Here is a 22,858-nt window from a genome sequence, read left to right as displayed (position 1 = left end):
GCAGTCTGAATTTTAACCTTGGTCTCAATCATCTTGCACATGGTTTTGATGTGGAGAAGGAAGATGTTGTAGCCCAATTTTGCAACAAAGAGCTTGACTCTTAGCAGAAGCAATGGGGATGCCCTCAGTCTAGCAGGAAGGGGAAGCAAAATTCAAGCCCAGATGTGCCTGTTTCCAGCACTCTGCCCTTCCCACTGAGCACACTGGTTCCTGAGCTGTATGATGTCAGAAACCTTTAAGAATGGAAAGACTATAACTACTCTGAGAACTATACGATTATTTTTATTACCCTCAAATGCCTGCCTGGCTTGCTCCCTCACTGAATTCTAGTTTCTACCTACAAGTCATCTCCTTAGAGCAGTTTTTCCTGACCACAGCTGTAGAAGGCAGACCCCGGGAGAGCAGGGACTTCCTCATACTCACCTTTGCATCCTAGCACACAGCCTGACTCTGAGTAGTCACCTGATACCTTCCTGCCAATCACTTGACTCCCTGAATGCTTCTTGCCCAGGGCTCCTGACTCTTCTTTTTCACACCTGCAGGTTATGTTGCTATGGGCGCCGTCCTCCCATCCTTCTGGGGCCAGCAGCCCCTTGTCCAACAGCAGATCGCCATGGGTGCTCAGCCGCCAGTCGCTCAGGTGATGCCGGGGGCTCAGCCCATCGCATGGGGCCAGCCGGGTCTCTTCCCTGCCACTCAGCAGCCCTGGCCCGCCGTGGCCGGGCAGTTTCCGCCAGCCGCCTTCATGCCCACACAAACTGTTATGCCTTTGCCAGCTGCCATGTTCCAAGGTCCCCTCACCCCCCTTGCAACCGTCCCAGCCACGGGTGACTCCGCCAGGTCAAGTCCACAGACCGACAAGCCCAGGCAGAAAATGGGAAAAGAAATGTTTAAGGATTTCCAGATGGCCCAGCCTCCGCCTGTACCCTCCCGCAAACCCGACCAGCCCTCCCTCACCTGCACCTCAGAGGCCTTCTCCAGTTACTTCAACAAAGTCGGGGTGGCACAGGATACGGATGACTGTGATGACTTTGACATCTCCCAGTTGAACTTGACGCCTGTGACTTCTACCACGCCATCGACCAACTCACGTGAGTGTCCTTCTCTGGAGACATAAACCCCTGAGAACAACTGATGCCTTGTTTCTGGTGTCAGAGAAACCAGCTCAGTTGCATTCAACAGGCCTCTTTGTTTATATCACTACTACTGCTGCTAACAATAGCCTCCCATTATTAGATGCCAGTTATATGTACCTTCTCCATGCTTTACATGTGTTATTTCTATACTCCTAACAATGCTTATGGAAAGTTTCATTAGACCTGTTTGAAGATAATGAAAGTGAGATTCAAAGACAAAGAAAATAGACAAAAGGGTCGAATTGAATACAAGCCTGTTGTTTGTCTAGCATGTCACCCTGCTTCTTCCGTTTTTGTTCATTTGCTCCTTCATGTGTTCATGTATGTATATCCCAGCTCTGATACATAGTTTTGGGTATGGCTTATTGAACTAAAACTGAATGGAGTATGTGCATTTAAAAATTTTTAGGAACAAGGATAAAAAAATTAGAAAATTAAGATCAGGAGAAAATGCAGGCCAGAGATAGAGCAGTCGTAAAGCCTCCCACAACAGGTAGAGCAGCAGCCAGAATTTGGCTCAAAGCTTCGCATAGTCAAAGGGGAAAAAAAAAATAAGTTGTTGTAGCAGGACACTTTGGACTAGGACTCCAGAGAGCAGCTTGATTACTTCTTAGGTCTGTGCCAATGAGCAAGTCATTTTATTTCTTTGTGTCTCAGTTTCCTCAACTATCTCAGGCTAAGGATCATAAAAAGCGTTCAGTGGCACAGGTGCTAAAACATCACAACCCTCAGAGAGTAGGAAGTATTTTTATCATCATTGTTACGGCACACCGAGTGGATTTACGCAGAGTCCTGGACTGAGGTTCTAATCCTGCCTTCTCTACCCCAAGCTGTATCTTTGGGCAAGTGTGTGACTTCTTGTAACCTCCCTTGTGTCTTGAGTAGGATAAGTGATCTGGCTTTGATATCTGTGTGCCTTGTCCTGTTTGTGGCATTCAGTGATTCCCCCCCAACTCACTTTTCTATTGCCAGCTTCTGGCAAACCGGTACCATGCAGCCAAACAGAATCCAGATACACTGGGGTACACTGATGCCAGCTTGACACCAACCCAGGAGGGTGCCTGGCGATCCAGCCTGAGCCTTACCAGTTGATAAGGGGAAGGAAAACGCTCATGACACAGCAAGGTTGGCGTTTTCATACTGTCAGATGATACAGATCACTGCTTAGCCAATACCATGAATTGTTAAAAGAATCTAAACTGTTAACACAATTAGATAATGTCACTTCAGCCAGGTCCGGCTGGCTGAACCTCTTCTATGGGTATAAATAGCCTACTTCTTCTCAGGCCATATGATCTACATGGTGGGAGCATCTCTATTTATTCCAACTCACACGGTTTCAATGAAGAATCATGAATTAAAAAAAAAAAAAAAAAACGAAACAAAACGCTATAAGAAATGACAGCCATGTGTAGATAAGCAAGCCTCTTTTGAAAGCAAATGTCTCTCTTTCAAGGGGCTGGTGTGCTAGCTACATATAAAAAAGGGAAGTATAAATTCTTTGAAGACAGGGAATATGTCTTAATCATCCTCGTGTTGCTACACGTTTTTTGATGCTCTTGTGGTGTCTGGCACATGGGAGGTATTTTGGAAGATGGTAGAGAATGAAGGGAAAGAAACAAAACAAAAGCTACTTTGTAACTCTTGTGTTTCAGAGCAGGGCTTTGTATCCTTGGCACTATTGAGATTTGGGGCCAGATAATTCTTCACTGTGGGTGGTTGTCCTATGGATTGCAGATGTTTAGCAGCATCCTTGACATCTACCCACCGGATGCCCAGTAGTCACTTCCTCTTCCCCTAGCTTTGATGATGAAAAATGACTCTTGATAATGCCAAATGTCCCTTTGGGAGTAAAACTGTCCCAGATTGAGAACTACTATTTTAGAGTATAGAGGTATTCTATAAAACCTAAAGGTTAAACACTTGCATAAACAAACAGTTTTGCATCCCACTGATTACATCCAGGATGTATGAGCAGTATACCTCTCAGTATTGGTGGCTTGGTCAGGATTCTCAGCCTTTAGTAAGAAACCACATCAAACTCACTTCAGAATCCAATTTCACTAATAAATATTAAGCGTGTGCTGCATATCAAGGTGTTTTCACATAAACTATCTCCTTAAAGCTACTTCCTTTTAATTTAAAAAAAAAAAATCCTGTGTTTTAAAGAAAATGAGTGCAGCCTATCTTTATATCCTCTGTCCTTCAGCATCACCTTTCAGATGTTTTGGGTAGAGCAGAACCAATAGTGATCCTCAGATAGAAATAGAAAGGCACAGTGGGGCTGAGCTGTATCAGATTTGTGCTAACTCCCGGGGCTCCTGCTTCTTCACAGTTGTGTTAACTCTGAGAAAGGCACTTCATCTCTTTGAGTGGCAGTTTCTTCATCAGAAAAAGACAGCAGGTACAGTAGTACCTGCAGTGTTTATATTAGAGGGCGTGATGAATGCAAAGTGCCCAGCACCGTGTCTAGCTCACTGACATGCAGTAAATAACATCATTCTAAAGACGTTAGAGTTACAGAAGCAACTCACTAAGTTTTATAATCACTCACTGTCTGATGAGCAGCCAGATTTTGTAAATTCTGGGAAGTAATGGCAGGGAGACCTTATCAATGGCTTTTAAAGTTCAACTAGTAATCAAGTCCTATCCTCCTCCCCCTTCCTTGGGGCTGAGCCAGTGAGGAGTATTTTCCATGCCAAGTTGGAAATTATGGAAAGGAAAGTGGTTTCCAGTGGCATATTTATTATAAACCTCTGGAATAAAGAAGACAAGGAAATTGTGGGAAGGTCAGGACAGAAAACGCAGATGCTTATGGAACGAGGGAAAAAGCATCAGCTGTGAAGTTGCCTTCAGCCATGTCCATTTCCCCAGATCACTGAGACACTCTTCATTCACTCTTCGTTCAGTAGGTTTATCAGACACCTACTACAAGCCAGGATACAAAGCCTGCTTCTACCTCTTGCCAAGTCTGAGACCTTGAGCAATTTGGCAACCTTCACTGTCCTTATCTGTAAAACTGGAGGACCCCTACCTCAAAACAGCTTTATGAGGATCACAGATATTACCTGGGAAATTTGATGGCCTCTGATACATGGAAGGCATCCAATAAATGTGTCACACTGTCATCATCTTTATTTATGCTTATTGAAATAATTGTATGAAATTAAGAAAGAGAAGGAAAGAAAGCTATAGTCCAGTGGGTCTCAACGTCAGTCTGCGGAAACATGGAGTTTCTGATTCAGCAGGTGTATCTAGGGTGGGATCCAAGAATGTGTATTACCAACAAGTCCCCAAATGTGACTATTGCTACCAGTCCAGGGAACATCCTTTGAGGACCATTGCCTCACCCATCCCTGTGGACCAGCGCCTCCTGACTGTCAAGTATGTGAGAGGACAGGATAAATAGATAGAGAAGAGAGATTAAACTGTTCAACTGATTTGACTTGTGATGGGAAGAGGTGTCCTGGGATTTGACTCAAACATAACCAGATCCCGGGGTTCCCATGGGGTAGAAACAGTTGCCTCCGGACACTTAGGATGTTTTCTCTTTTTACATCATCTCCATGTAGCTCCAACCCCAGCCCCTAGACAGAGCTCTCCATCCAAATCATCTGCATCCCACGCCAGTGATCCGACCACCGATGACATCTTTGAAGAGGGCTTTGAGAGTCCCAGCAAAAGTGAAGAGCAAGAAGCTGTAAGTGGCCAGTTTGTTCTGAGTTGTTTCCCCACCCCCCCACCCCATTTAAAACTTCTGTATCTAAAATAAACAATGCATGAGGAAGCCTATGTAGAAAAGAATGCTGATTCAGACTCTTAGGTTCTAAAGGGGTGACTAAAGGGGTTTTATGTTCAAATGAGCAGCTGAAAACTGTTATCCTTTCATTACATTGTTGCAAGTTCTCACATTTGCAGACCTGGCATCCTCTCAATGGAGTGCTGCCTTCTTTAAAATAATGGATGATGTGTGTGCATGAAAATGTACCCAGCTGTCTTATATTTTAAATTACTGAAAAGAAAAAAAAAAGTGTTATCTTCTTGTGTTCTAGCCTGATGGGTCACAGGCCTCATCCAACAGTGATCCCTTTGGTGAGCCCAGTGGGGAGCCCAGTGGTGATAATATAAGTCCACAGGCCGGTAGCTAGATAGCACAGGTCTGGGTAGGTATCTGTCCTTTTGATCTCCCACCCTTAAGCCATCCGCTCTCCCTTTTGCTTGTTCATTGCCTCTGAAGTCGCATCCCTGATGTTCGCACCATCTTCCTGGCCTGAGCGTATCCCTGATGTTTGCATCATCCCGCCTTGCCTGGTGTCTGTTTTCCACCTTGTTTATCCTCATGGATGCATGACCTTTGACATGTATTGGGATTAGGGGTAAAGGTGAGGAGTGGGGAATGGTCATACTATTTTATTACCATATGTTCTGAGGGAGGGCGGGGAGTGGTGAGGCATGGTCAGAGCTGCTTAAAGTGGATTCAGCGTCTGAAAGCATCAACATTCTGAGATGGACACATTCTTTCTCAGTGAGATGTGGTCCAGATGCTTAGACCCCTTCAGCAGTGTGTCACAGAATTTGCCTACACTCCACAGATCTAAAAGAAGAAAAAAAAAAATCACCAACCAAACACACTTCGAAAGGCAGACTAAGAAACAAAACAAGCAGTGCTTGAAATAAAATTGATAGAGATGTGAGATCATGGGAGCCTGTTTTGTCTGGCCGAAAGGGGCCCTGCACCCTTTCTGAAGTGAAAGTGGAATTCAGAGCTGCGAAAGTGGAATTCAAAGACGTGTGGCATTCGCTTCTGAGGCTCTGCTGTTTGCACCTGTCTGATAGCCGGTGGCTTGCCACCAAACCACTTCAGACTCCATCAGCAGCAACTTTGAGAGAGGTGTACTTACATTTACTAGAAGTGGGTTTAGGCACTTGAATTTCAATACATCTGATTTGATGGAAAGAAAGAGGGGCTGATGAAGCCAACTTTCCCAGGAGATAGAAGTACCCCCTTGTTACCCAGACATGATTTCTAAGGTCACTCCTTGACAAATGTCTTCAATTTTCAGGTGCTTTTCTAGTTTTCCATAAATGCCTAGGACCGCAAGGCCTTAACCAGCAGAGCTCCATTTTTAGGCCTAAGTAGCATGGTCAGAACCATTAAAATGGTAAATAGTTTTCACTGTTCACAAATGGATTCTGACGCTACCTTGGAATCAGTTGCCATTTGTGTGTAAGTTATTTTGATGGTTATTGAAAGCTCATAGAGTATTTCCAAAGTGTGTTTTGTTTATAGATTTTATGATTAGAGCATCTCACATACCATACATTCTGCCACATTTCACCTCAGTACAATATATAGCACACGAGAATACCATCATGTCATGCAAACACCCAACTAAAAATGTAGTCTTACAAAGCTGTTTGGGGGGCTTGTGATAATAGAGTTGACGTTCCAGGGAAGGCAGAAGTTGGAGATGATGGGAAGGTGCCCCAACAGGTTATTCGACCCCTTTCATATGTTTTGTTTCACATGCTCATCTTTGCCTTGAAAAATGTGATGAAGTATGGGTGACAAGAGCCATTCGTCAGCATAACAGCCGACGTCTGATCCTAAAACTGAACTTCTAGAGAAGAGAGATGACGGGCAGCACTTGCAGATCGATGCCTCACACCGTCATCTTTATGCGTCTGTTCTGCTTAAGATAGTCGCGCAAGCTGTTTTGTGGGGCTTCAGCCTGTTCCGTGCTGTGTTTGATGCTCTGTCTAGAACCCCAGGCCAGGGCCGAGTTGTGAATGGGCGTGGCATAGTCTTGTGGGAAGAGCTCAGAATTTGGGACTTGAGTTCAGATTCTAGCTCAGCTACCTAACAGCAGGAAATCTTGGCCAAGAACCATACTTGCTGTTGAGTCTTGGTGTGCTTATCTGCTGCAGGGCCTGGTGTATCCATTACCTTAACTGAGATGGCACATAGAGACAGACACTCAGTACTCAGCTTAAAAATCTGGGTTCTGGGACAAGAGAGAATTCAGAATCTGGCACTAGCACTTATAAGCTATGTGACCCTGAAGAGATGTCATAATAATTCTCTATCTTATTTAGAAAGATAGGATAAAAATTGCCTCCCTCATGAGGTTATTGTTTGGACTAAGTGATATGTCTGGAATTCTTAACATGGAGTCTGACACACAGAAAGTAGCTGAGCTGTTAGTTGCCATCAGCAACACCATCACCATCAACCCAAACCGTCATCACATGTGCTCAATAAACATGGTTTACCACTCCCTTGGATTTTATACATTTAGCCCTTGTGTTGAATAAATTCCACCATAAGGACCCAGGCCATTGCCTGGGAGGTTTTGCTTTGTACTTTCTGTTTGTAGGTAATTAGTTTTCAATATGCCTTAAAAGAGCTTTGGGAGAAAAAGAAAAACCCTATTTCTTAGTTCTCTGGCTCACCCTGCCCCATAATCAGAATGACACCTTTTAGGGCCTCAGGGGCCAACTCTCACTTCTCCAAACAGAGCAGCCTTATCTTATATTCACATGTAAATCATAATAAGTAGTTCCCAGCTCCAAAGGAGGGCTGGGCTGTAATCTTCAGTGAAGCAGTTTTCTCCCTTGGAAAGCTTAGTCTGGCAATTTCACAATGGCCTATCAAGGATCACATGCCAAGAGGCTGTTGCCAGCCTTGCTGACACATCCCACAGAGCCTTAGCCTTGCTAAGACACCCACATAGTGGTGATGGTGGTGGTTTAGTCGCTAAGTCGTGTCTGACTCTTGCGACACCATGGACTGTAGCCTGCTAGGTTCCTCTGTTCATGGGATTCTCCAGGCAAGAATACTGGAGTGGGTTGCCATTTCCTTCTCCAGGGGATCTTCCCAACCCAGGAATCAAACCCAGGTCTTCTGCATTGCAGGCAGATTCTTTACCAACTGAGCTACAAGGGAAGCTCCCAAGACACCCACGATAGAAGTCCAAAAGGGGCTTCTGGGCCCCTCCTTCAACACAGCACAAGCCACATTTGATCTTTCTCTCTCCATTCCATTCACCCATCCATCCAACCAGAAATTTACTGGCTGCAATTTCTTAGCGCCTTTCCAGGCATTTGGAGAAAGGATATACCATGCAGGGCTAGTTACGTCCACAGCTCTATTTTCCCCTCTGCCTCCATGCAGTTGGGAAGCAGGAGTCTCAGCCTTATCATCGTTGCAACCATTATCACCAGCTGCTTTTTATTAGAAATGCCCGCACAATTCTGAGTAGGTAGGGGTGACATCTGTAAGAGGAAACAGACGGCCTCAATCCTCACAGGTGGACGCTTTGGGGCCAATCTCAAATAGCATTTCTGTTTTAGCAATAAGGGAGAATATCTTCAATTATTTCATGTTTTCCCCTACCCTCCTATCTGGGAGAATCACGTGTCTGTGAAAGACTGGGTCAACAAGGGCACAAAAAAAGAACCCAAATAATATTATAATGGCTGGTGTGGGAATGGCAGGTAATTTATACTCCACTGATGTGTTGCTGGAGCAATTTTAAGGGCGAAATGTTAGCTTTTGAGGAGATGAAAGAAAAATGAAAACATTTATTTGGTTAAATAGCTAAGTAAATAAACTGCCTATCAGACTTCCCCAGCTGTCAAGTCAAAGTAGCATCTGTAACAATGGAGAATTGTTTGGTCTGTCTCCCTTAGTAACAATAGATATTGCCATAAATAATAAGTCACTGTCGTTTTTTTTGAAGACCAATCTTCATAGTGGGAACCCAAGACACATAAAATATTACCTTATGGATTTCTAGTGTTCAAGGGAAAGAAAAGCAGAATGTTAGATGCTTTGGGAGAGAGATTTGGAAAAATAAAAATAAAAAAAGGAGAGAGTAGAAACAGATGCCTAGAGTCAGAGTCTTGTGTCTGAATTACAGTTCCTAAGGACGTGATCTTAGGCGGGACCTTAGCTAACCCCTGGAACCCCACTTCTCACACATAGATGAAAATGAATCATGACAACAGCTCCCTCCTCAGGCTCTCCTAGGATCAGAAGATATCATGCGTATGAGAGTGCTTTATAAGCTTTGAAAGTGAAATAGCACATATTTGGCATTATTATTACTATTTTGCTTTTAAATAGAATCACATAGCAAAAAGCCTTAAAACAGAGAACCACAGAAATGGAAAATAACCACTTCTTTACAGGAGCATAGTGGTGCTCAGAAGTTAGTCCAAGCCAACCTGGTCCAGGCAGGAGATGGGAAAGCCTGGCTGAGGGCAGCCGTGGCCAGGTTAGAGATGTTGGCTTGATGCCCAGGGAAAAGATGGAATCAGGAGGAGGTTAAGGCTGAAGGCAAGTGGGAAGAGAGGAAGAAGAGGGCATGCACTGGGATGACTCCTCGGGTTCCTGCCTGCCCCGGGGATCTAGGTGGGGCCAGGAACTATGCTAAGGAACACAGAGCAGTAGGCTTAAGCAGAGAAAAAGGCAAGTTTACTTTAGGACCAAGTGTTCTTGAGGTTCCTTTGAACTTCTAAGTTCAGATGCTGGTAGACTGCTGAACATGAGACTCTGGAGGACAAAGGCCCAGAGATGGAGATTTCAGCATGATTTTCAGCCCCTAGAGTAGTGGGCAGAGCTAGAATCCACTGATCATTTAGACCTGAGTTCAGCAAACACTCTGTGAACGATGTTATGCTTTGTGGGCCCTCGAGGCCTCTGTCACAGCTAATCTGTTCTACTGTTGTAGCAGGAAAACAGCAAAAGACAGTGCCTAAGGACTGGGTGTGGTGAGTTCCAGTAAGACTTTATTTACAGAAGAACTGGCCATCACTAAAACGGGCTGATGGGCTGTCCTTTGCTGAGCTGAGTTAGATCATGCTGTTGCACGAATATGGCAGGTAAGGTAGAGAGGTTAATAACTTGTTGAAATCACAAGAATCACATGTAAGGAGGCTAGGATTTGACTCTAGACCCTGATTAGAGAACTTAAGAGCACTCAACCAAGACCAGGACACCTGGGTTTTAGCAGCCTCTCTTTGACTTAATTGCTTGTGATATGAGGCAGATGGCTTCATTTCTGGCCTTTGGTCTTCTCTTCAGGAAAGCAGTTCCTCAGGCCCTTCTAGCTCTTACATTCTAGGACTTCTAACTTGTCCAGTGTCAGCCAGCTAGAGCATGGAAGACCCAATCCTCAAATCTTCCGACCCAATCCTCAATCTTCCGACAGCACCCTTCTCCCAGGTTGTCCTTATTCCCACCTAATGAAGGAAAGGCCAGAAGTCCCTGAAATGCAGGGACTCTTTAGGGGTTCCAGTGACTCTCCATGTGAGATGTAGGACCCTCTCCTGACCACCGGGAGCCTACTCAGGACAGGCCCACTTGCTTTTGGCAGAGAACAGGCATCAGCAACCTCAGTGCCCTCATCTGCTACAGGACAAGTTAAAAAAAAAAAAAAGTGATGTCAGCATGCAAAGCAGATTACTGGTGCCCATCATTCGTCTTACTGGGGAAGTGCAGAGTTGATCAGAATGAGTGTGGACCTCCTGGGAACTCAGATTGTGCACCTGTGTTCACCAAGTGGGTTTTGGCACCGTGAGGCCCCTGGAAGCGAATGCATTCGGCAGCAACTTCAGACTCGAAGGTATTACCATCATATCCATCCTTTGTTTTGAAGGCTTTCCTATCCTAAAAGCCAGATTTTCAGGCTGAAAGTAGTCAGGAAGCTTTGTCATTTCCCCTTTCCTTTGAATAAAAAAGGAAAGGAAGACTCCTGCCACTTGTTAAAATTCTTTATGTCATATGAGCTCACTTATTACATGTTACGTACAGGACCATGATATTGGTGTTACAAGCCCCATTGTAGAGATGAAAAAACCCAGGTGAAATGCCTGCCTCAGTTCATACAGGTAGTTAGGAAGATTGCGGGAGTCTTTGTGGCTCTAAACATTTTTCATGGATTTAGATGGCACTTTGAGTTCTTTCCGCCTTAGTTTTACTCCGTGGTTACCATCCCCTTTTTCATTTTCCCAAGCCAGGAAATGTAAGACCCTGCTGAGGTAGGCCCCAGTGTTAGGGCTTTAAAGACCCCGAGGCTGAAGTTGCTGCCTAGGCAGGGTGATGATGACGGCCTCAAGCTTTGGCTCACCTCCCAGCTGCAGTCTGACCCCCAGCTTGGCTCAGCGTGGCTCTCACTCCCCAGGCGCCCAGGACGGGGCAGAAACGGGCTTGCTCAGTAACCAGATTGCATGGCGCGTGACCTCACGTCCAAGACCACCTTTCTCAGCATGCTGCGTCTTCTCCCCACTCATCATCTGTTTTGGACCAACTTTTGCTTAATGTGACCAAGCTTCCCCAAAACAAACACAGTAAATTTAAAGTGAAGTCATAAGCACAATTAAAGTGGCTTTCCAAAGGGGCTCATGAAAATGTGGGATTGAAAACTATGTACCTTTGTACTTCAAGCCAAACGGCTGGGAAGAGGTAGGGAGAGTGAGGGAATATGCACGGAAAGGGGAGTCCAGACCCTGGGCTGCCCTCCTGGCTCTCCACTGTTTCCTGTGGACTTTTGGTAAAATACCCCTCATATCCGGAGCCCTTCATTTCTTCCTGCCAGAAAGGAACTGTCAGACTGAGAGCCCTTGCTTTGACATTTTACAAAAGGGATCACATGGCAGTGGAGAGGACAGTGGGCTTAGGAAAGACCTGGGTGTGTTTACATGAAACGCTCAAGAAAACAAATCTAACCTACAGTGGTCAAAAGCAGATCAGTGTGGCCACAGTGGTATGAGGGGCTGACTGAGCAGGACATGGGGGAAGTTTATAGGGTGAGGAAATGCTCTACAGCTTGATGGCTCTGGGGAGGCCCAGATAAGTGTATGTATTTGTCACAGCTTATGAAACTGTACACTTAAAATGGGAACATTTCGTTGTATGCAAATTACACCTTAATGAAGTTGATTTAAAAATAAGAAATAGGTAAATTCATAGAGATGGAAAAGTAGATGAGAGACTAGTTACTAGGAGTTAGGGGTCAAGGGGACTAGGAAGTCACTGCTTAATGGGTCTATTTGGGGTAAAGAGAGAGATTTAATAATGAATGTCTGTGAATTATGCTTAAAAATGATCGAAATGGCAAATGCTTTCCTCTAAATGTTTTACTACAATAAAAAAGGCTAAAAATGTAACAAATGTGATTATATCCCAGTTTTCTTCCCTGTGCTGGCTGAGTGACCTTGGGCCAGTCACTAAACTCTAGGGAGCCCTGCTTCTTCCCTGTAAAAGAAGCTAGGAATACCCAGGGTACAGACTCTGTGATGTCCAAACGAGACCACAGCTGTGATCAAGGAAAGCCCTCTATAGACTCTGATTTGGTTTCTGTAAACATATAGTCTATTAATACTCTTCCTTCTGTGATTCTACTTGGTTTTTCGGCATGAGCTCATACCTCATACTTAAATTCGTCTGCAAACACATGGAAGTCTCTGCTATCCACAGGGCCCTGCAGCCAAGCCCTTTAAATGTACTCTGCAGTCTTTCCACATAGTTTCCCAGGACAGATCCTGTGCCATTATTAAGTTTCTTAACAGCCCAGTTACGCTATAAAGAAGTGTCAATGAAAGAGATGGAATTATTAAAGCCACCTACCGGTGATTTTTAGGCTGAAAACCATCTTCTATAAAGGAAAGATAGAATCCCTCACCCAGATAGAAGAAGCCTTACCATTTGGGGAGTAATTTCTCTGTGCCAGACTGTGTGCTCAATGTGTGTTTTCTCCTTCAGTCCTCAGTGAGGACTTCTAACCTCATTTTACAGATGAGAAAACTGACACCCAGAAGGGTTAAATAACCTGCATGGAGTTGTAAGGTTACTAAGTAGGTGACAGTGGAAAGAGAACATCAGCATGACAGCCAGGAGCCAGCCCAGCCCTCGCGGCTGGGCCCTTGGTGTTCTGTGGCATGTAAGCAGTTTCACAGATGAGCATCAGACAAGGCACCATGATGGGTCAAGGCCCATTCAAGACCACTCAGTAGCCATGGCTGCCGTGAACATCGTCCAAGCTCCAAAAATGACCAAACATTATTTGCTCCTGGCCTTAGTCTTACTCTGTGCGTCCTGCCTCCCAGGTAAGAATTATTAAGCTAATCATGCTTCCTGAAAGTACCTAACCCAGAGAGAAACCTTCCTTTCTGGACACTCCCCATAAACATCTAATATAAGCTTAATCCCATAAGAAGCCCTTTCTAATCACTTCTTCCACACTTGCCCCTGGTTCCCCTCATTGCAATGAGCAATAAATCAAACACGCTGAAGTGCGAGTGTGTTCCCAGCGGTCTGCAGGCAGTTGCTAGTAGGAATACCAGCCTGATCTGCCCAATTTCACATCAGTGTGGGTATACTCTTTCACTGCATCTCCCAGAACATGGGGTTTTCAACTTACGTCAAAGGCTAGAGAGTTGATTTGTTTTCATCTTTACTGCATGGTTTCTATCTACTTTGTTGTCCACTAGAAACAAAGATTATTAATGTGCCAGATTCACAAATGAGCTTAGTAAAGTTCATAAGTAGTTGCCAACTCAGTGGCACCCCACTCCAGTGCTCTTGCCTGGAAAATCCCATGGATGGAGGAGCCTGGTGGGCTGCCTGGTGGGGTCGCTAGGAGTCGGACACGACTGAGCAACTTCACTTTCACTTTTCACTTTCCTGCGTTGGAGAAGGAAATGGCAACCCACTCCAGTGTTCTGGCCTGAAGAATCCCAGGGATGGGGGAGCCTGGTGGGCTGCCATCTATGGGGTCGCACAGAGTCGGACACGGATGAAGCGACTTAGCAGCAGTAGCAGCAGCAGTAAGAGAAGCAACTTTTTATTTACTCATTTACATCCTCATGCTCTGTGTTGTAAGTTGGTGTGCCTGCCAGGTTCCTAGCTTGTGCTCAGAATGTGAGACACAGATATGAAAGGTACAGCAGAGCTCACTGTGTAGACAGCACTGGGAGGTAACGTGATGGCAGTGTAGACATGGGTCTCTGCAGGGCACTGCTGGAGTCCAGGAGCAGAGTGGTCTGCGTTACCTGCATAGTCCAAGAAGCCCTTCTATTTGGGCTAGCTCCGAAACTATGAACCTGTAGGCGTGGGACAAGCAGAGGTCCCCAAAGTGGAAGAAACTGTCTAAGCAGAGTCTCAGGGTTGGGGAATCTTGCCATGTCAAGGGGACCAGGGGCTTCCCTGGTGGCTCAGATGGGTAAAGAATCTACCTACAATGCAGGAGACCCAGGTTTGGTCCCTGGGTTGGGAAGATCTCCTGGAAAAGGGAATGGCAACCCACTGCAGTATTCTTGCCTGGAAAATGCCATGGACAGAGGAGCCTGGCAGGCTACAGTCCATGGGGTGGCAGAGTTGGACACAACTGAGCAACTAACACTTTCACTTTCAAAGGGACCAGGAGAACAGAGCAGAAGTGACCTAAAAGAGAGTGGAAGTAGATGAAACCGATGGGAAAGGGAGCCATGTTGGAAGGGCCTCCTGGGTCATTCTGAGGGGGTATGTCTGCAGTATCCCTAGGGACTTAAGGAGCCTGGAGGGTTGTTTCAATCAGGAAACTGGTAGGACAAAATCCCTTGCAGAAAGATCATTCTGACAGAAGCATGAAGAATTTTTTTTTTTCAAAGCATGATATACGTGATCAGAAGGGTGACTTTTGATTCATGGTCTGGAAAGGGGCATTTATTAGTTCTAATGGTCTATGAGACTAATAGGTCTTATGTGCCCAGTGAAGGAACTTTGACCTTACCCTGTGGCTAATGAGGAGACTTTGAAGGATTTGAAGCAGGGCAGAGATATGGCCGGATCTGACAAAATAAAACAACAGCTATCAAAAATGTGCTGTGTTAATGTGTGATTCCATTTAGGCTTTTTGGAATGTCAAAAATAGCCTAAAGACCTCATGGTGACCTTGCCAGAAGCCAGGTCAGAAATTTCTGGATCAAATGATTTCTTAGTTCTCCTCTAGCTCTTGACAGTCTTAAGATTCTGTAACAAGGAAGGTAAAGCTGTTTCCAAAACGTATAATGCATCAGAGTGTCAGACTTTGGGATTATCTGCTGCTTGGGGTTTTCCACACCAGTGCTCCCCTTCATTAGTGGGGATAATTGAGAGTTGACTGCAGTCGTTACCGCTGTTGTGATGGGTATTTGAAGCTAAATTCCGGCAAGCAGGAGATGTGTGAATATTTATCTCAGCTGCGGAAAGTTAATGCAGTGTGGCATTAATTACCCTGTCTGAGCCTGCTGTCTTCTTCTGTTTTTAGGTGTCATTCTCAGTTGAATAAATTAGTTTCCAAAATTAGAATAAAGCAAATGGTAGGGTGAGATCAAGGCAGCCTGGCTTCTTAGGGCATCCAGAAAGCCGAGTGAGCTGAGAAAGTCTACCCAGGAAAGAGGAAGCTGCATTGTTGTGGCCCAGCACAGGACAAGGAGATGTTGTTTCCCACTGGTGGTACTTCACTGCTTTACCCCTTTATCTTTGCTCCACTTACTCCACCCCCAGAACACAAACACACAGAAAAGTTCCATGTTTAGCCTTACAAGTATCTGAAACATTTCAAGACATTGGCGGAGAATAAATTAGGTGCTTAATAAATCATCTTGCTATAGCTTTTGCTCAGAATTTGATGCTGAGAGAATAAAGCCAAGGGAGAGTGTGTTTAGGACAAAGGGATCAGAACAGTGAAAAAAGTAGAAACTGTATCCTAGACATTCACATTCATTCAGCAGACCTTCTTTGAGCACCTACTATGCTAATTCTATGTGTAAAATGGCAGACAGAATGCACAGGTGGTAACTCAGAAGTCGGGCATGGAAGAATAAGCTTTCCTACTTTATGTCATCAGATATTTGGAAGCAGAATTATACTTTTTTTTTTTTTTTTTTTTTACCTTTTCAAGGACAGTATGAAGTCCCATGGTTGGAAACCATGCAGGTTTCCAATTGGCAAACTGTTTTATTACACAACTGTATGCCTCCAAGAGTAGGAAGCTCCTTGTTCCTGGAAGAATACAGAGATGATGAACTCTAGAAGAAAATATGCTGGACTTGATCTCAGGAGTCCTGGATTCCATTTACGGCCTGGTTACTAAGTAACCTGGTGACTCTGGGGAAGCAAAAGCTCTCTTCATTGGGCTTCACATTCCATCTTCTTGCCCATCCCCACTTTACAATAAAAGCAAACAATGCAACATATTAAATCTATGAGAGCAGCACGTGACTTTGAGTTCACACAACCTCTTTGATTTTCAGTTTTTCACCTGCAAAATGAAGATAGAAAGAATAAAATCCACTCCCGGGATGGTTAGGCAGATAAAATATTGGAATGGCCAAAAAGTTTGCTCAACTTTCTTATAAGATGTTACAGATGAACTTTTTGGCCAACCCGGTAAGACATAAAGGTGTTTTGTATAAATTCCAAAACACTCTATGACACCATAGCTGGAAGACTTTTCGCTTGTTTATTATGGGGTTTGTTGTTGTTGTTGTTATGTAATGGCAGGTATTGTAATAAATGAGAAAAAGCACTGGAACTTACTTTTAAGTCTCAAGTCCCATGTGACTTGCTAGCCATGTGACCATGGTCAAATTACTTAACTTCTCTGTGCGTGGTTTCTCATTTGCAAAAGAGATAAATCACTGCCTTAATCACTACATTCAGAAAACAGTGTACTTGAAAATATGTAGCATGGTGTCAGACACATGGTAGAGCTACAGAATGCCAGTTCCATCTGCTGGTTCAAGAAAATAAGCAGTTGAAAAGGATCTATACCCACATAGCAGGAGGCAGGCTAATATACAAAATATGGCGGAATTAAGATGTCATTGTGTCCATTTAATTCTGGTACAAATATCCGAGAGTGACAGCATGAAAGTCAACTTTAACAGAAGGGCCTGTGCATGCTTCAGACCAATATACTGAACTGATCTGCTTGGCCAGTGCACCCTGGTCCATTTCAGTGTGAACTGAAGTCTGAAGTGACTTCAATGAGGCCAAACGCCATTTCCCATCTACGTTTGGTTTGAATTTTTGCTATGTCATATGTTGGTCAAAGCCTTGTGTATGTCTTAGGACAGCCCCAGGGCTGCAGGCAAGTGACTGCCAAACCTGAAGCTGCAGCAGGAGTGGCTGGAAACAAGCCCTAGAAGCTTTCAACTAAGAGCTAATGGCATGATCGCCATTCTCTTGCTCTAAAGCATGCCCAGTCATCGCTGCTTGCAGAAACCGAAGAGCAGTTTGAGACAGAATTTCAGCCATCTCAAGTGGACGTTCATAAAACTGTCTCGGAAAAACGTTCACTTGATGTATGATCATTGTTACCGTGTTCTGAAAATCCCTTTCAACTGCTTATTTTCTTGCACGTCCCTGCCAAACACTATGCTAGAGGCTTTATATATATTCTCTCTAATTCTCACAAGAACCCTGTAGGGTAAATGGTATTATTCCCATCTCATAGTTGGAGAAACTAAGGCTCAGAAAGTAAAAGTATCTTGTCCACATCATACAGCTGGTCCAGCTCTGTCTGCTAGACCCTGTGATTTCCCTAACAGGCTCAGCTTGTAAACCAAGGGCACAACTGGGTGAGTTGTTCTTCTTAGGGATGAAAAAGGATGCCAAAATGACATGCACCATGAATGAATAATCCCCAAATAACCTAAGGTCATTCATCATAAACTGTCATCTTTCTGTTCTAATCCCAAACCCTCCTTCCCAAGCTGTCTCAGAAAACCCTATTGGGAAAAGAGCGGGTCTCATTTTGTCCCTCTGTCCATAGGAGCCGGAGCCTCTCTATGCGCAGATCAACAGATGTAAGAAATAGCATCAGTGCGGGCTTGTGGCAGGTGCTTCAAGACTGGCATGGAAATCCGCATCGCGACAGGCTCTCTTGTATTCTTTCACCTCACGTCATCCCACGAAGAAATTCACGATTGCCCAATGGAACTCCTTTGGAAGAGGGAACTAAGAGGTTTTGGCAACCACTGGCAGAGGTCTATGGCAGCACAAAAACAAACACACCGAAGTATAAAAAACCAGACCCAGCATCAAATCATAAATCAAGCAAGTGCTCACACAACAAATATTCCAGGCTCTCTTAGCGTGGGTTTAAGATGACCCAGTATGGGAAACCCTAATTCTCTTTTTATTTCTCAGCCTGTTGACCACTGTAAAGACGTCTGATTTGGAGTGGCAGGCCTCAGAGAGGTACATCAGGGTTGGCACTGACATCATTTAGGCGAATGTAAGGTCTCTGTCACCACAAGATGCTCATTCGTATGCCTTTTCACATAGGATGGTATAATTACAATGCTCCACAAGGCCTGGTCTGCCATTTTTTCCCCTTTCCTTTCTTTGTCATGTTTGAAATTAATGAGTGTACAAATTTTTGTATTGCTTTTGACTTTTTTTTTTAATATTGATGAAGAAATCCAATTGGGAAAAAAGAAAAAAACCCTATATGAAATGAATTCACTTGAAATCATCACAAGACAAGTAAGTGGCTGATGATTCCTTTTGATTAAGAATGTTGCCAAAACAACCCTTTAAGCTCTTCTGCATCCTGGTGAAGAAAGACAGATTTCAGTTTAACCTTCACTCTGTGAGTAGGAAAGGACATCGAATCCCATTGATGAGAAAGATGACAAGTACATCTGATTTCCTCAGAAGCTCTAAACTCTTTAAGTCCAATAAAATGAGATTTTTTATTTTTCCGATATCTTGCTGCTGTGATGCTATGCAGACAAGTGTCTTCTCCATGTGCCATTTCAAAGAAAAGTCATTTGCCAAATACTTCTGATACAATCCTGGTAATGTGGTTTGGGATTTTAAAAAATCAACTTGCTAATGGAACAGTGGTGACATGAATATTCAGAGTAACAAACTGATTCTGTGGTCACAATGGTTCATCTCTATCTCTTTTTGTACATCAGAAAATTCAAATGGGATTTTTATTTTATAACTTAAAAAAAAAACAAAAACCTTACCATTAAACTCTTTAAATATTTAAGGGAAATGGCTTTAAGGAGTTCTAATGAAAAAAAAAAAATTGCCCGTTTGTGTTGGTTTTTTTTTGTAAATACAAATGTTAATGAAAATGCTTTTTTAATAATGCCATTACACTGTAGAGAAGGTAGCAGATTGAGTGCAGAATGTGACAGACTTGATGGGTGGGGCTCACTTTCCGGAAACTACTCTGGAGCCTATGGTAGGAAGTTGGAGTTCAGGGACAACTGACAGGAACAGTCAGCCAATCAGCAGCTAGTGATCAGGAAGGGAGCACGTGACTCCAGCCTCTCATCTAAGTCTTTCTGCGAGAGTACAACCCTCTGTGTAAAACAAGAAAACAGACAGTTCACGCTCTGAAGGCCTGTCCTTCAGATTCTGAAACTCCCTCCCACCTCTCCACTCCCACTGACCCTGTAGACATCACTGGACTGTTTGTACGTGAAACAGAAGAATTTAAGCTTCCTTTTTTTTAACATTTATGAGACAAAAAGTGCAGTGTTTGGTTCGTATGTTTAGCACATGATTTTCATAAAGAATCTATATATTTTTGCCCTACAGAGAATATTGTTCTACAGGTCAACTGTGTTTTCCTGATGTTCCTATGCAGTTACAGTATGTTGAATTGAATGGTTTGACACTAAGAAGAAAACTTTAAAGAATCATGGGATGAATTGGATTGGGGGTGGGGCTGATTATCCTTACTTGGTTTTAAAATTTGAAAAGTAGAATTTACCTTGATATGATGGACTGCCATCGGCCTGTGTACTTGGATACTTTGTATCAACAGAAACTAAAATGATTTGGAAGAAGGTATACTTGGTGACCAAGGAAAAAATTGAGAAGTCAAGGTGCTTGTTACTGTTTGAAGCCCGTGTTTTACACCTTCAGGTCACTGGAATCTAAATGTTTTCCAGTTAACTGGCAAGTGTCCATCGCAGAATAAATGTGTCACCTTAACATGGAAAGTCTGAAGAACCCGAGAGCTGAAAAGGGCCATTTCCTTTCTCTGTAGCTGTCACGTTTTGGTTGACATGACTTCTCCAGGCACGTGCATACTTTGGGTGAGCTGATCCTTCCGTGTGAAGGGGGCAATGGGAAAGGTGTGATAACCGTGAGAGTCGTCCTGAGACCAGTTCAATTGCGTTTTCTGGGGATTTGATGAGATAGGCATTTCCCACAGGGAAGTAACTTAAATTGCTCTGTTGTCCGTGATTCTGATTCTAAACCAGTGGTGCTATCTTCTCCCTCAATATGGTTGTCTTGAGTTTGTCTTGCAGTATCACACCCTTCCACTGATTCTGCGGGTTGCTTCTGACACATTCAAAGTGAACTCTGGCTGATGTGGCTGTTTCAGGCCCACCATCTGGAGCTCGTTTCATAGCGGAAAGTGACAGCCCAGTGGATCCGTCATCGGTCATTGAGTGTGGGTGAAAATGTAGCTGGCTCTGAACTTAATGAAAATGGCCCCTGTAATACATTAAAGTGAGGGAAATAAAGTCAAGATTTTAAACTGCCATCCATGTTATCATTGGCTGAATTCTGCTGTCTAATAAGCACTGTTTGGGGAACTCAGAACCACCGTATCCTATCCAAGGAAAACAGTGAGATTTCCAAATAAGAGCTGAGGTGCAGATACCAAAAGGCCATGGGGAGTGTGCACAGTTCCAGTTAGACTGATAGAAAATCCACGTGTACAACTGTTAATTCCTCATCCTTCACTAGCACGAAATTTGTCACTTTAAATTTTGAAACCAGGGAAACACCACCTGTCATTCTGTTCCCATTCCCCATAGCTCTCTTTACATGCCGCGAGACTTTTTTGATAATTTGTACTCATCCCTGTGTCTACTGAATCCCCATCATGTAATGTACCGGGCACCTTCTTTAAAAAAAAAAAAAAAAAATGTTTACTCTGTGGGTTTGGTTCATTTCAATTTCTGTGTTCTGACACATATTTTTTTAATAAAGATGAGAAAGAGAAAATTACTGTTGCAGTACATTTCTAGACCTACTTTAACTTTACCTCAGATGACAGTTTGTTAACATATATGGACACATTATTTTTAACTTTATGTACAATGCATTCAACAGAACAGCAAAATTTTTAGAAATTTTCCATTAATTTCTGTAACACACCATGTAAAACTGTTACAAATAAACATGTTTGAGAACAACACCTTAGCCTGGTTTTATTCCATAAGCTTCTACTGGATATTCAGGTTGAGGAATTGGAAGAAGAAACTGCCTCTCTCGAAACTTCCATTGGATCAGGTGAAGGACCTGGCAAAAGACCAGAAAAAGAAAGCTCCGCTGAGGAGTTAGATCAGTTTGTCTTCAGTTCAATTCAGGTACTGGCTCTACTTGGAAAATCACAGTGAGGAATGAGGAGGCTGTTGTCAGAAAAAGCACCCCCTGTGTAGATGTGGGGTTTGGACCACACTTAGCGTGGGACTTTAGAAGTTGGGAAAGACCCCAGGACTTACCCTATGGATTTATATCTTCTTCTAAAAAATATAAAAAATAAAACATAAAACCTGCTAAACTGTTGATTAGAAGACCAAGTTTAACCTAGACTGTCAAAGAATTTGCCCCATAGTTCAAGATCGTCTGCTGTAAGAGACCCAAAGAATGAAGCATTTATCTTCCTTCACATTCCAAACACAATCCACACCAAAAAACATGAAGTCTGGAGCTGGACCTTGACTTTTATGTTTTGAAGAACAGAAAGAAAAAAAGTGTGTGTGTATTTATGTGTGTATGTATATGTGTATCATTTTTATCTTCTCTTGTTATTAAATCAGCTTGTTGATCCAGTAATCAGCCAGATTACAGATTATGATTAGGTCTTTGGGATGCCAAAAAACACCTCTGTTTAGGACTGGTTATGTTAATGGTTGTATAAACATATGCCCTCAGTCTGGTGTCATTTAATAGAAAGTATTAAACAGATGTTACCACCAACTTGGAGAAAATGAGAGAAAGGATTCTCGCAAAATAAATTTGGACCAGATAGAAGGAACAACCTTCATACAATAAGAAATGGACTCAGTTGTTAAAGATGTTATAGAAGGCTTTCTGAATAATAGTGCCTCATACTTGTTGAGCAGCTATTAGGTGCCTCAAAGACACTCCATGCTAGATGGCCATTGCCTTAGTTAATCTTCCAAGCGTTAGACATTATCCTCAATTTATAAAGAAACTGAGACTCGGAGAGATCAAATAACTTCTTCAGCTAGCCAGTGGTGAAGTTAAGAAGTTTCTTTACTCACAGTTGATTTTAACTTTTTTTAGAAAGCTGGATATTCACCCTTTTTAATAGTTCTAAATAGTCCTGTTGAAAAGCTTGATCGCCTCTGCCTCTTCCCAGAACTGTAGTTGGTGTTTGGTAAATAAGTTAGATTTCTAAGTTCCTCCAGTTGAAAATTTAAAAAACATGAGATGTTAGTATCTTTAATATGTTGCTAACTTTGTAATTTCTTTTTTAATTAGCACTTTGAAAGGGTATGTGTCAGAGGGATTTAAAAAAAAAAGCCACCTTTCTGCCCAGCTGATTCAAGTTTAGCTGAAACCAAGAACTGGTGATTTACTTTCCCAACCTAAATGCATCTTAAGGAAGTGACAAATTAAAAGGTGTCCTATTTAACTGTTAGGCGGATGCCAAAATAAATCAGGCAGACATATCTGCTTTCAT

General features: G+C 43.3%; 1 protein-coding gene across 8 annotated transcripts in view; it reads left to right on the top strand.

The window, feature by feature from the left end:
* Positions 1-21,341, top strand: part of DAB1 (DAB adaptor protein 1) — a 1,363,191-nt gene extending 1,341,850 nt beyond the window's left edge. For 7 of the 8 annotated variants that reach the window (XM_060409726.1, XM_060409705.1, XM_042248633.2 and 4 more), the window contains 3 exons: positions 543-1,091; positions 4,709-4,836; positions 5,189-5,298. In XM_060409726.1, coding sequence (XP_060265709.1) covers positions 543-1,091; positions 4,709-4,836; positions 5,189-5,284 — 773 coding nt within the window. In that variant the 3' untranslated portion in view covers positions 5,285-5,298. Of the gene's footprint in view, positions 1-542; positions 1,092-4,708; positions 4,837-5,188; positions 5,299-17,938 lie in introns of those variants that run through there. The other variant, XM_027970651.3, reaches the window with a different exon arrangement.
* Positions 21,342-22,858: the final 1,517 nt, after the last annotated feature.

This window comes from Ovis aries, chromosome 1 (assembly GCF_016772045.2).
Source record: "Ovis aries strain OAR_USU_Benz2616 breed Rambouillet chromosome 1, ARS-UI_Ramb_v3.0, whole genome shotgun sequence".
In the NCBI taxonomy this organism is placed as follows: Eukaryota; Metazoa; Chordata; class Mammalia; order Artiodactyla; family Bovidae; genus Ovis; species Ovis aries.
This window is presented reverse-complemented; position numbering and strand designations above follow the sequence as displayed.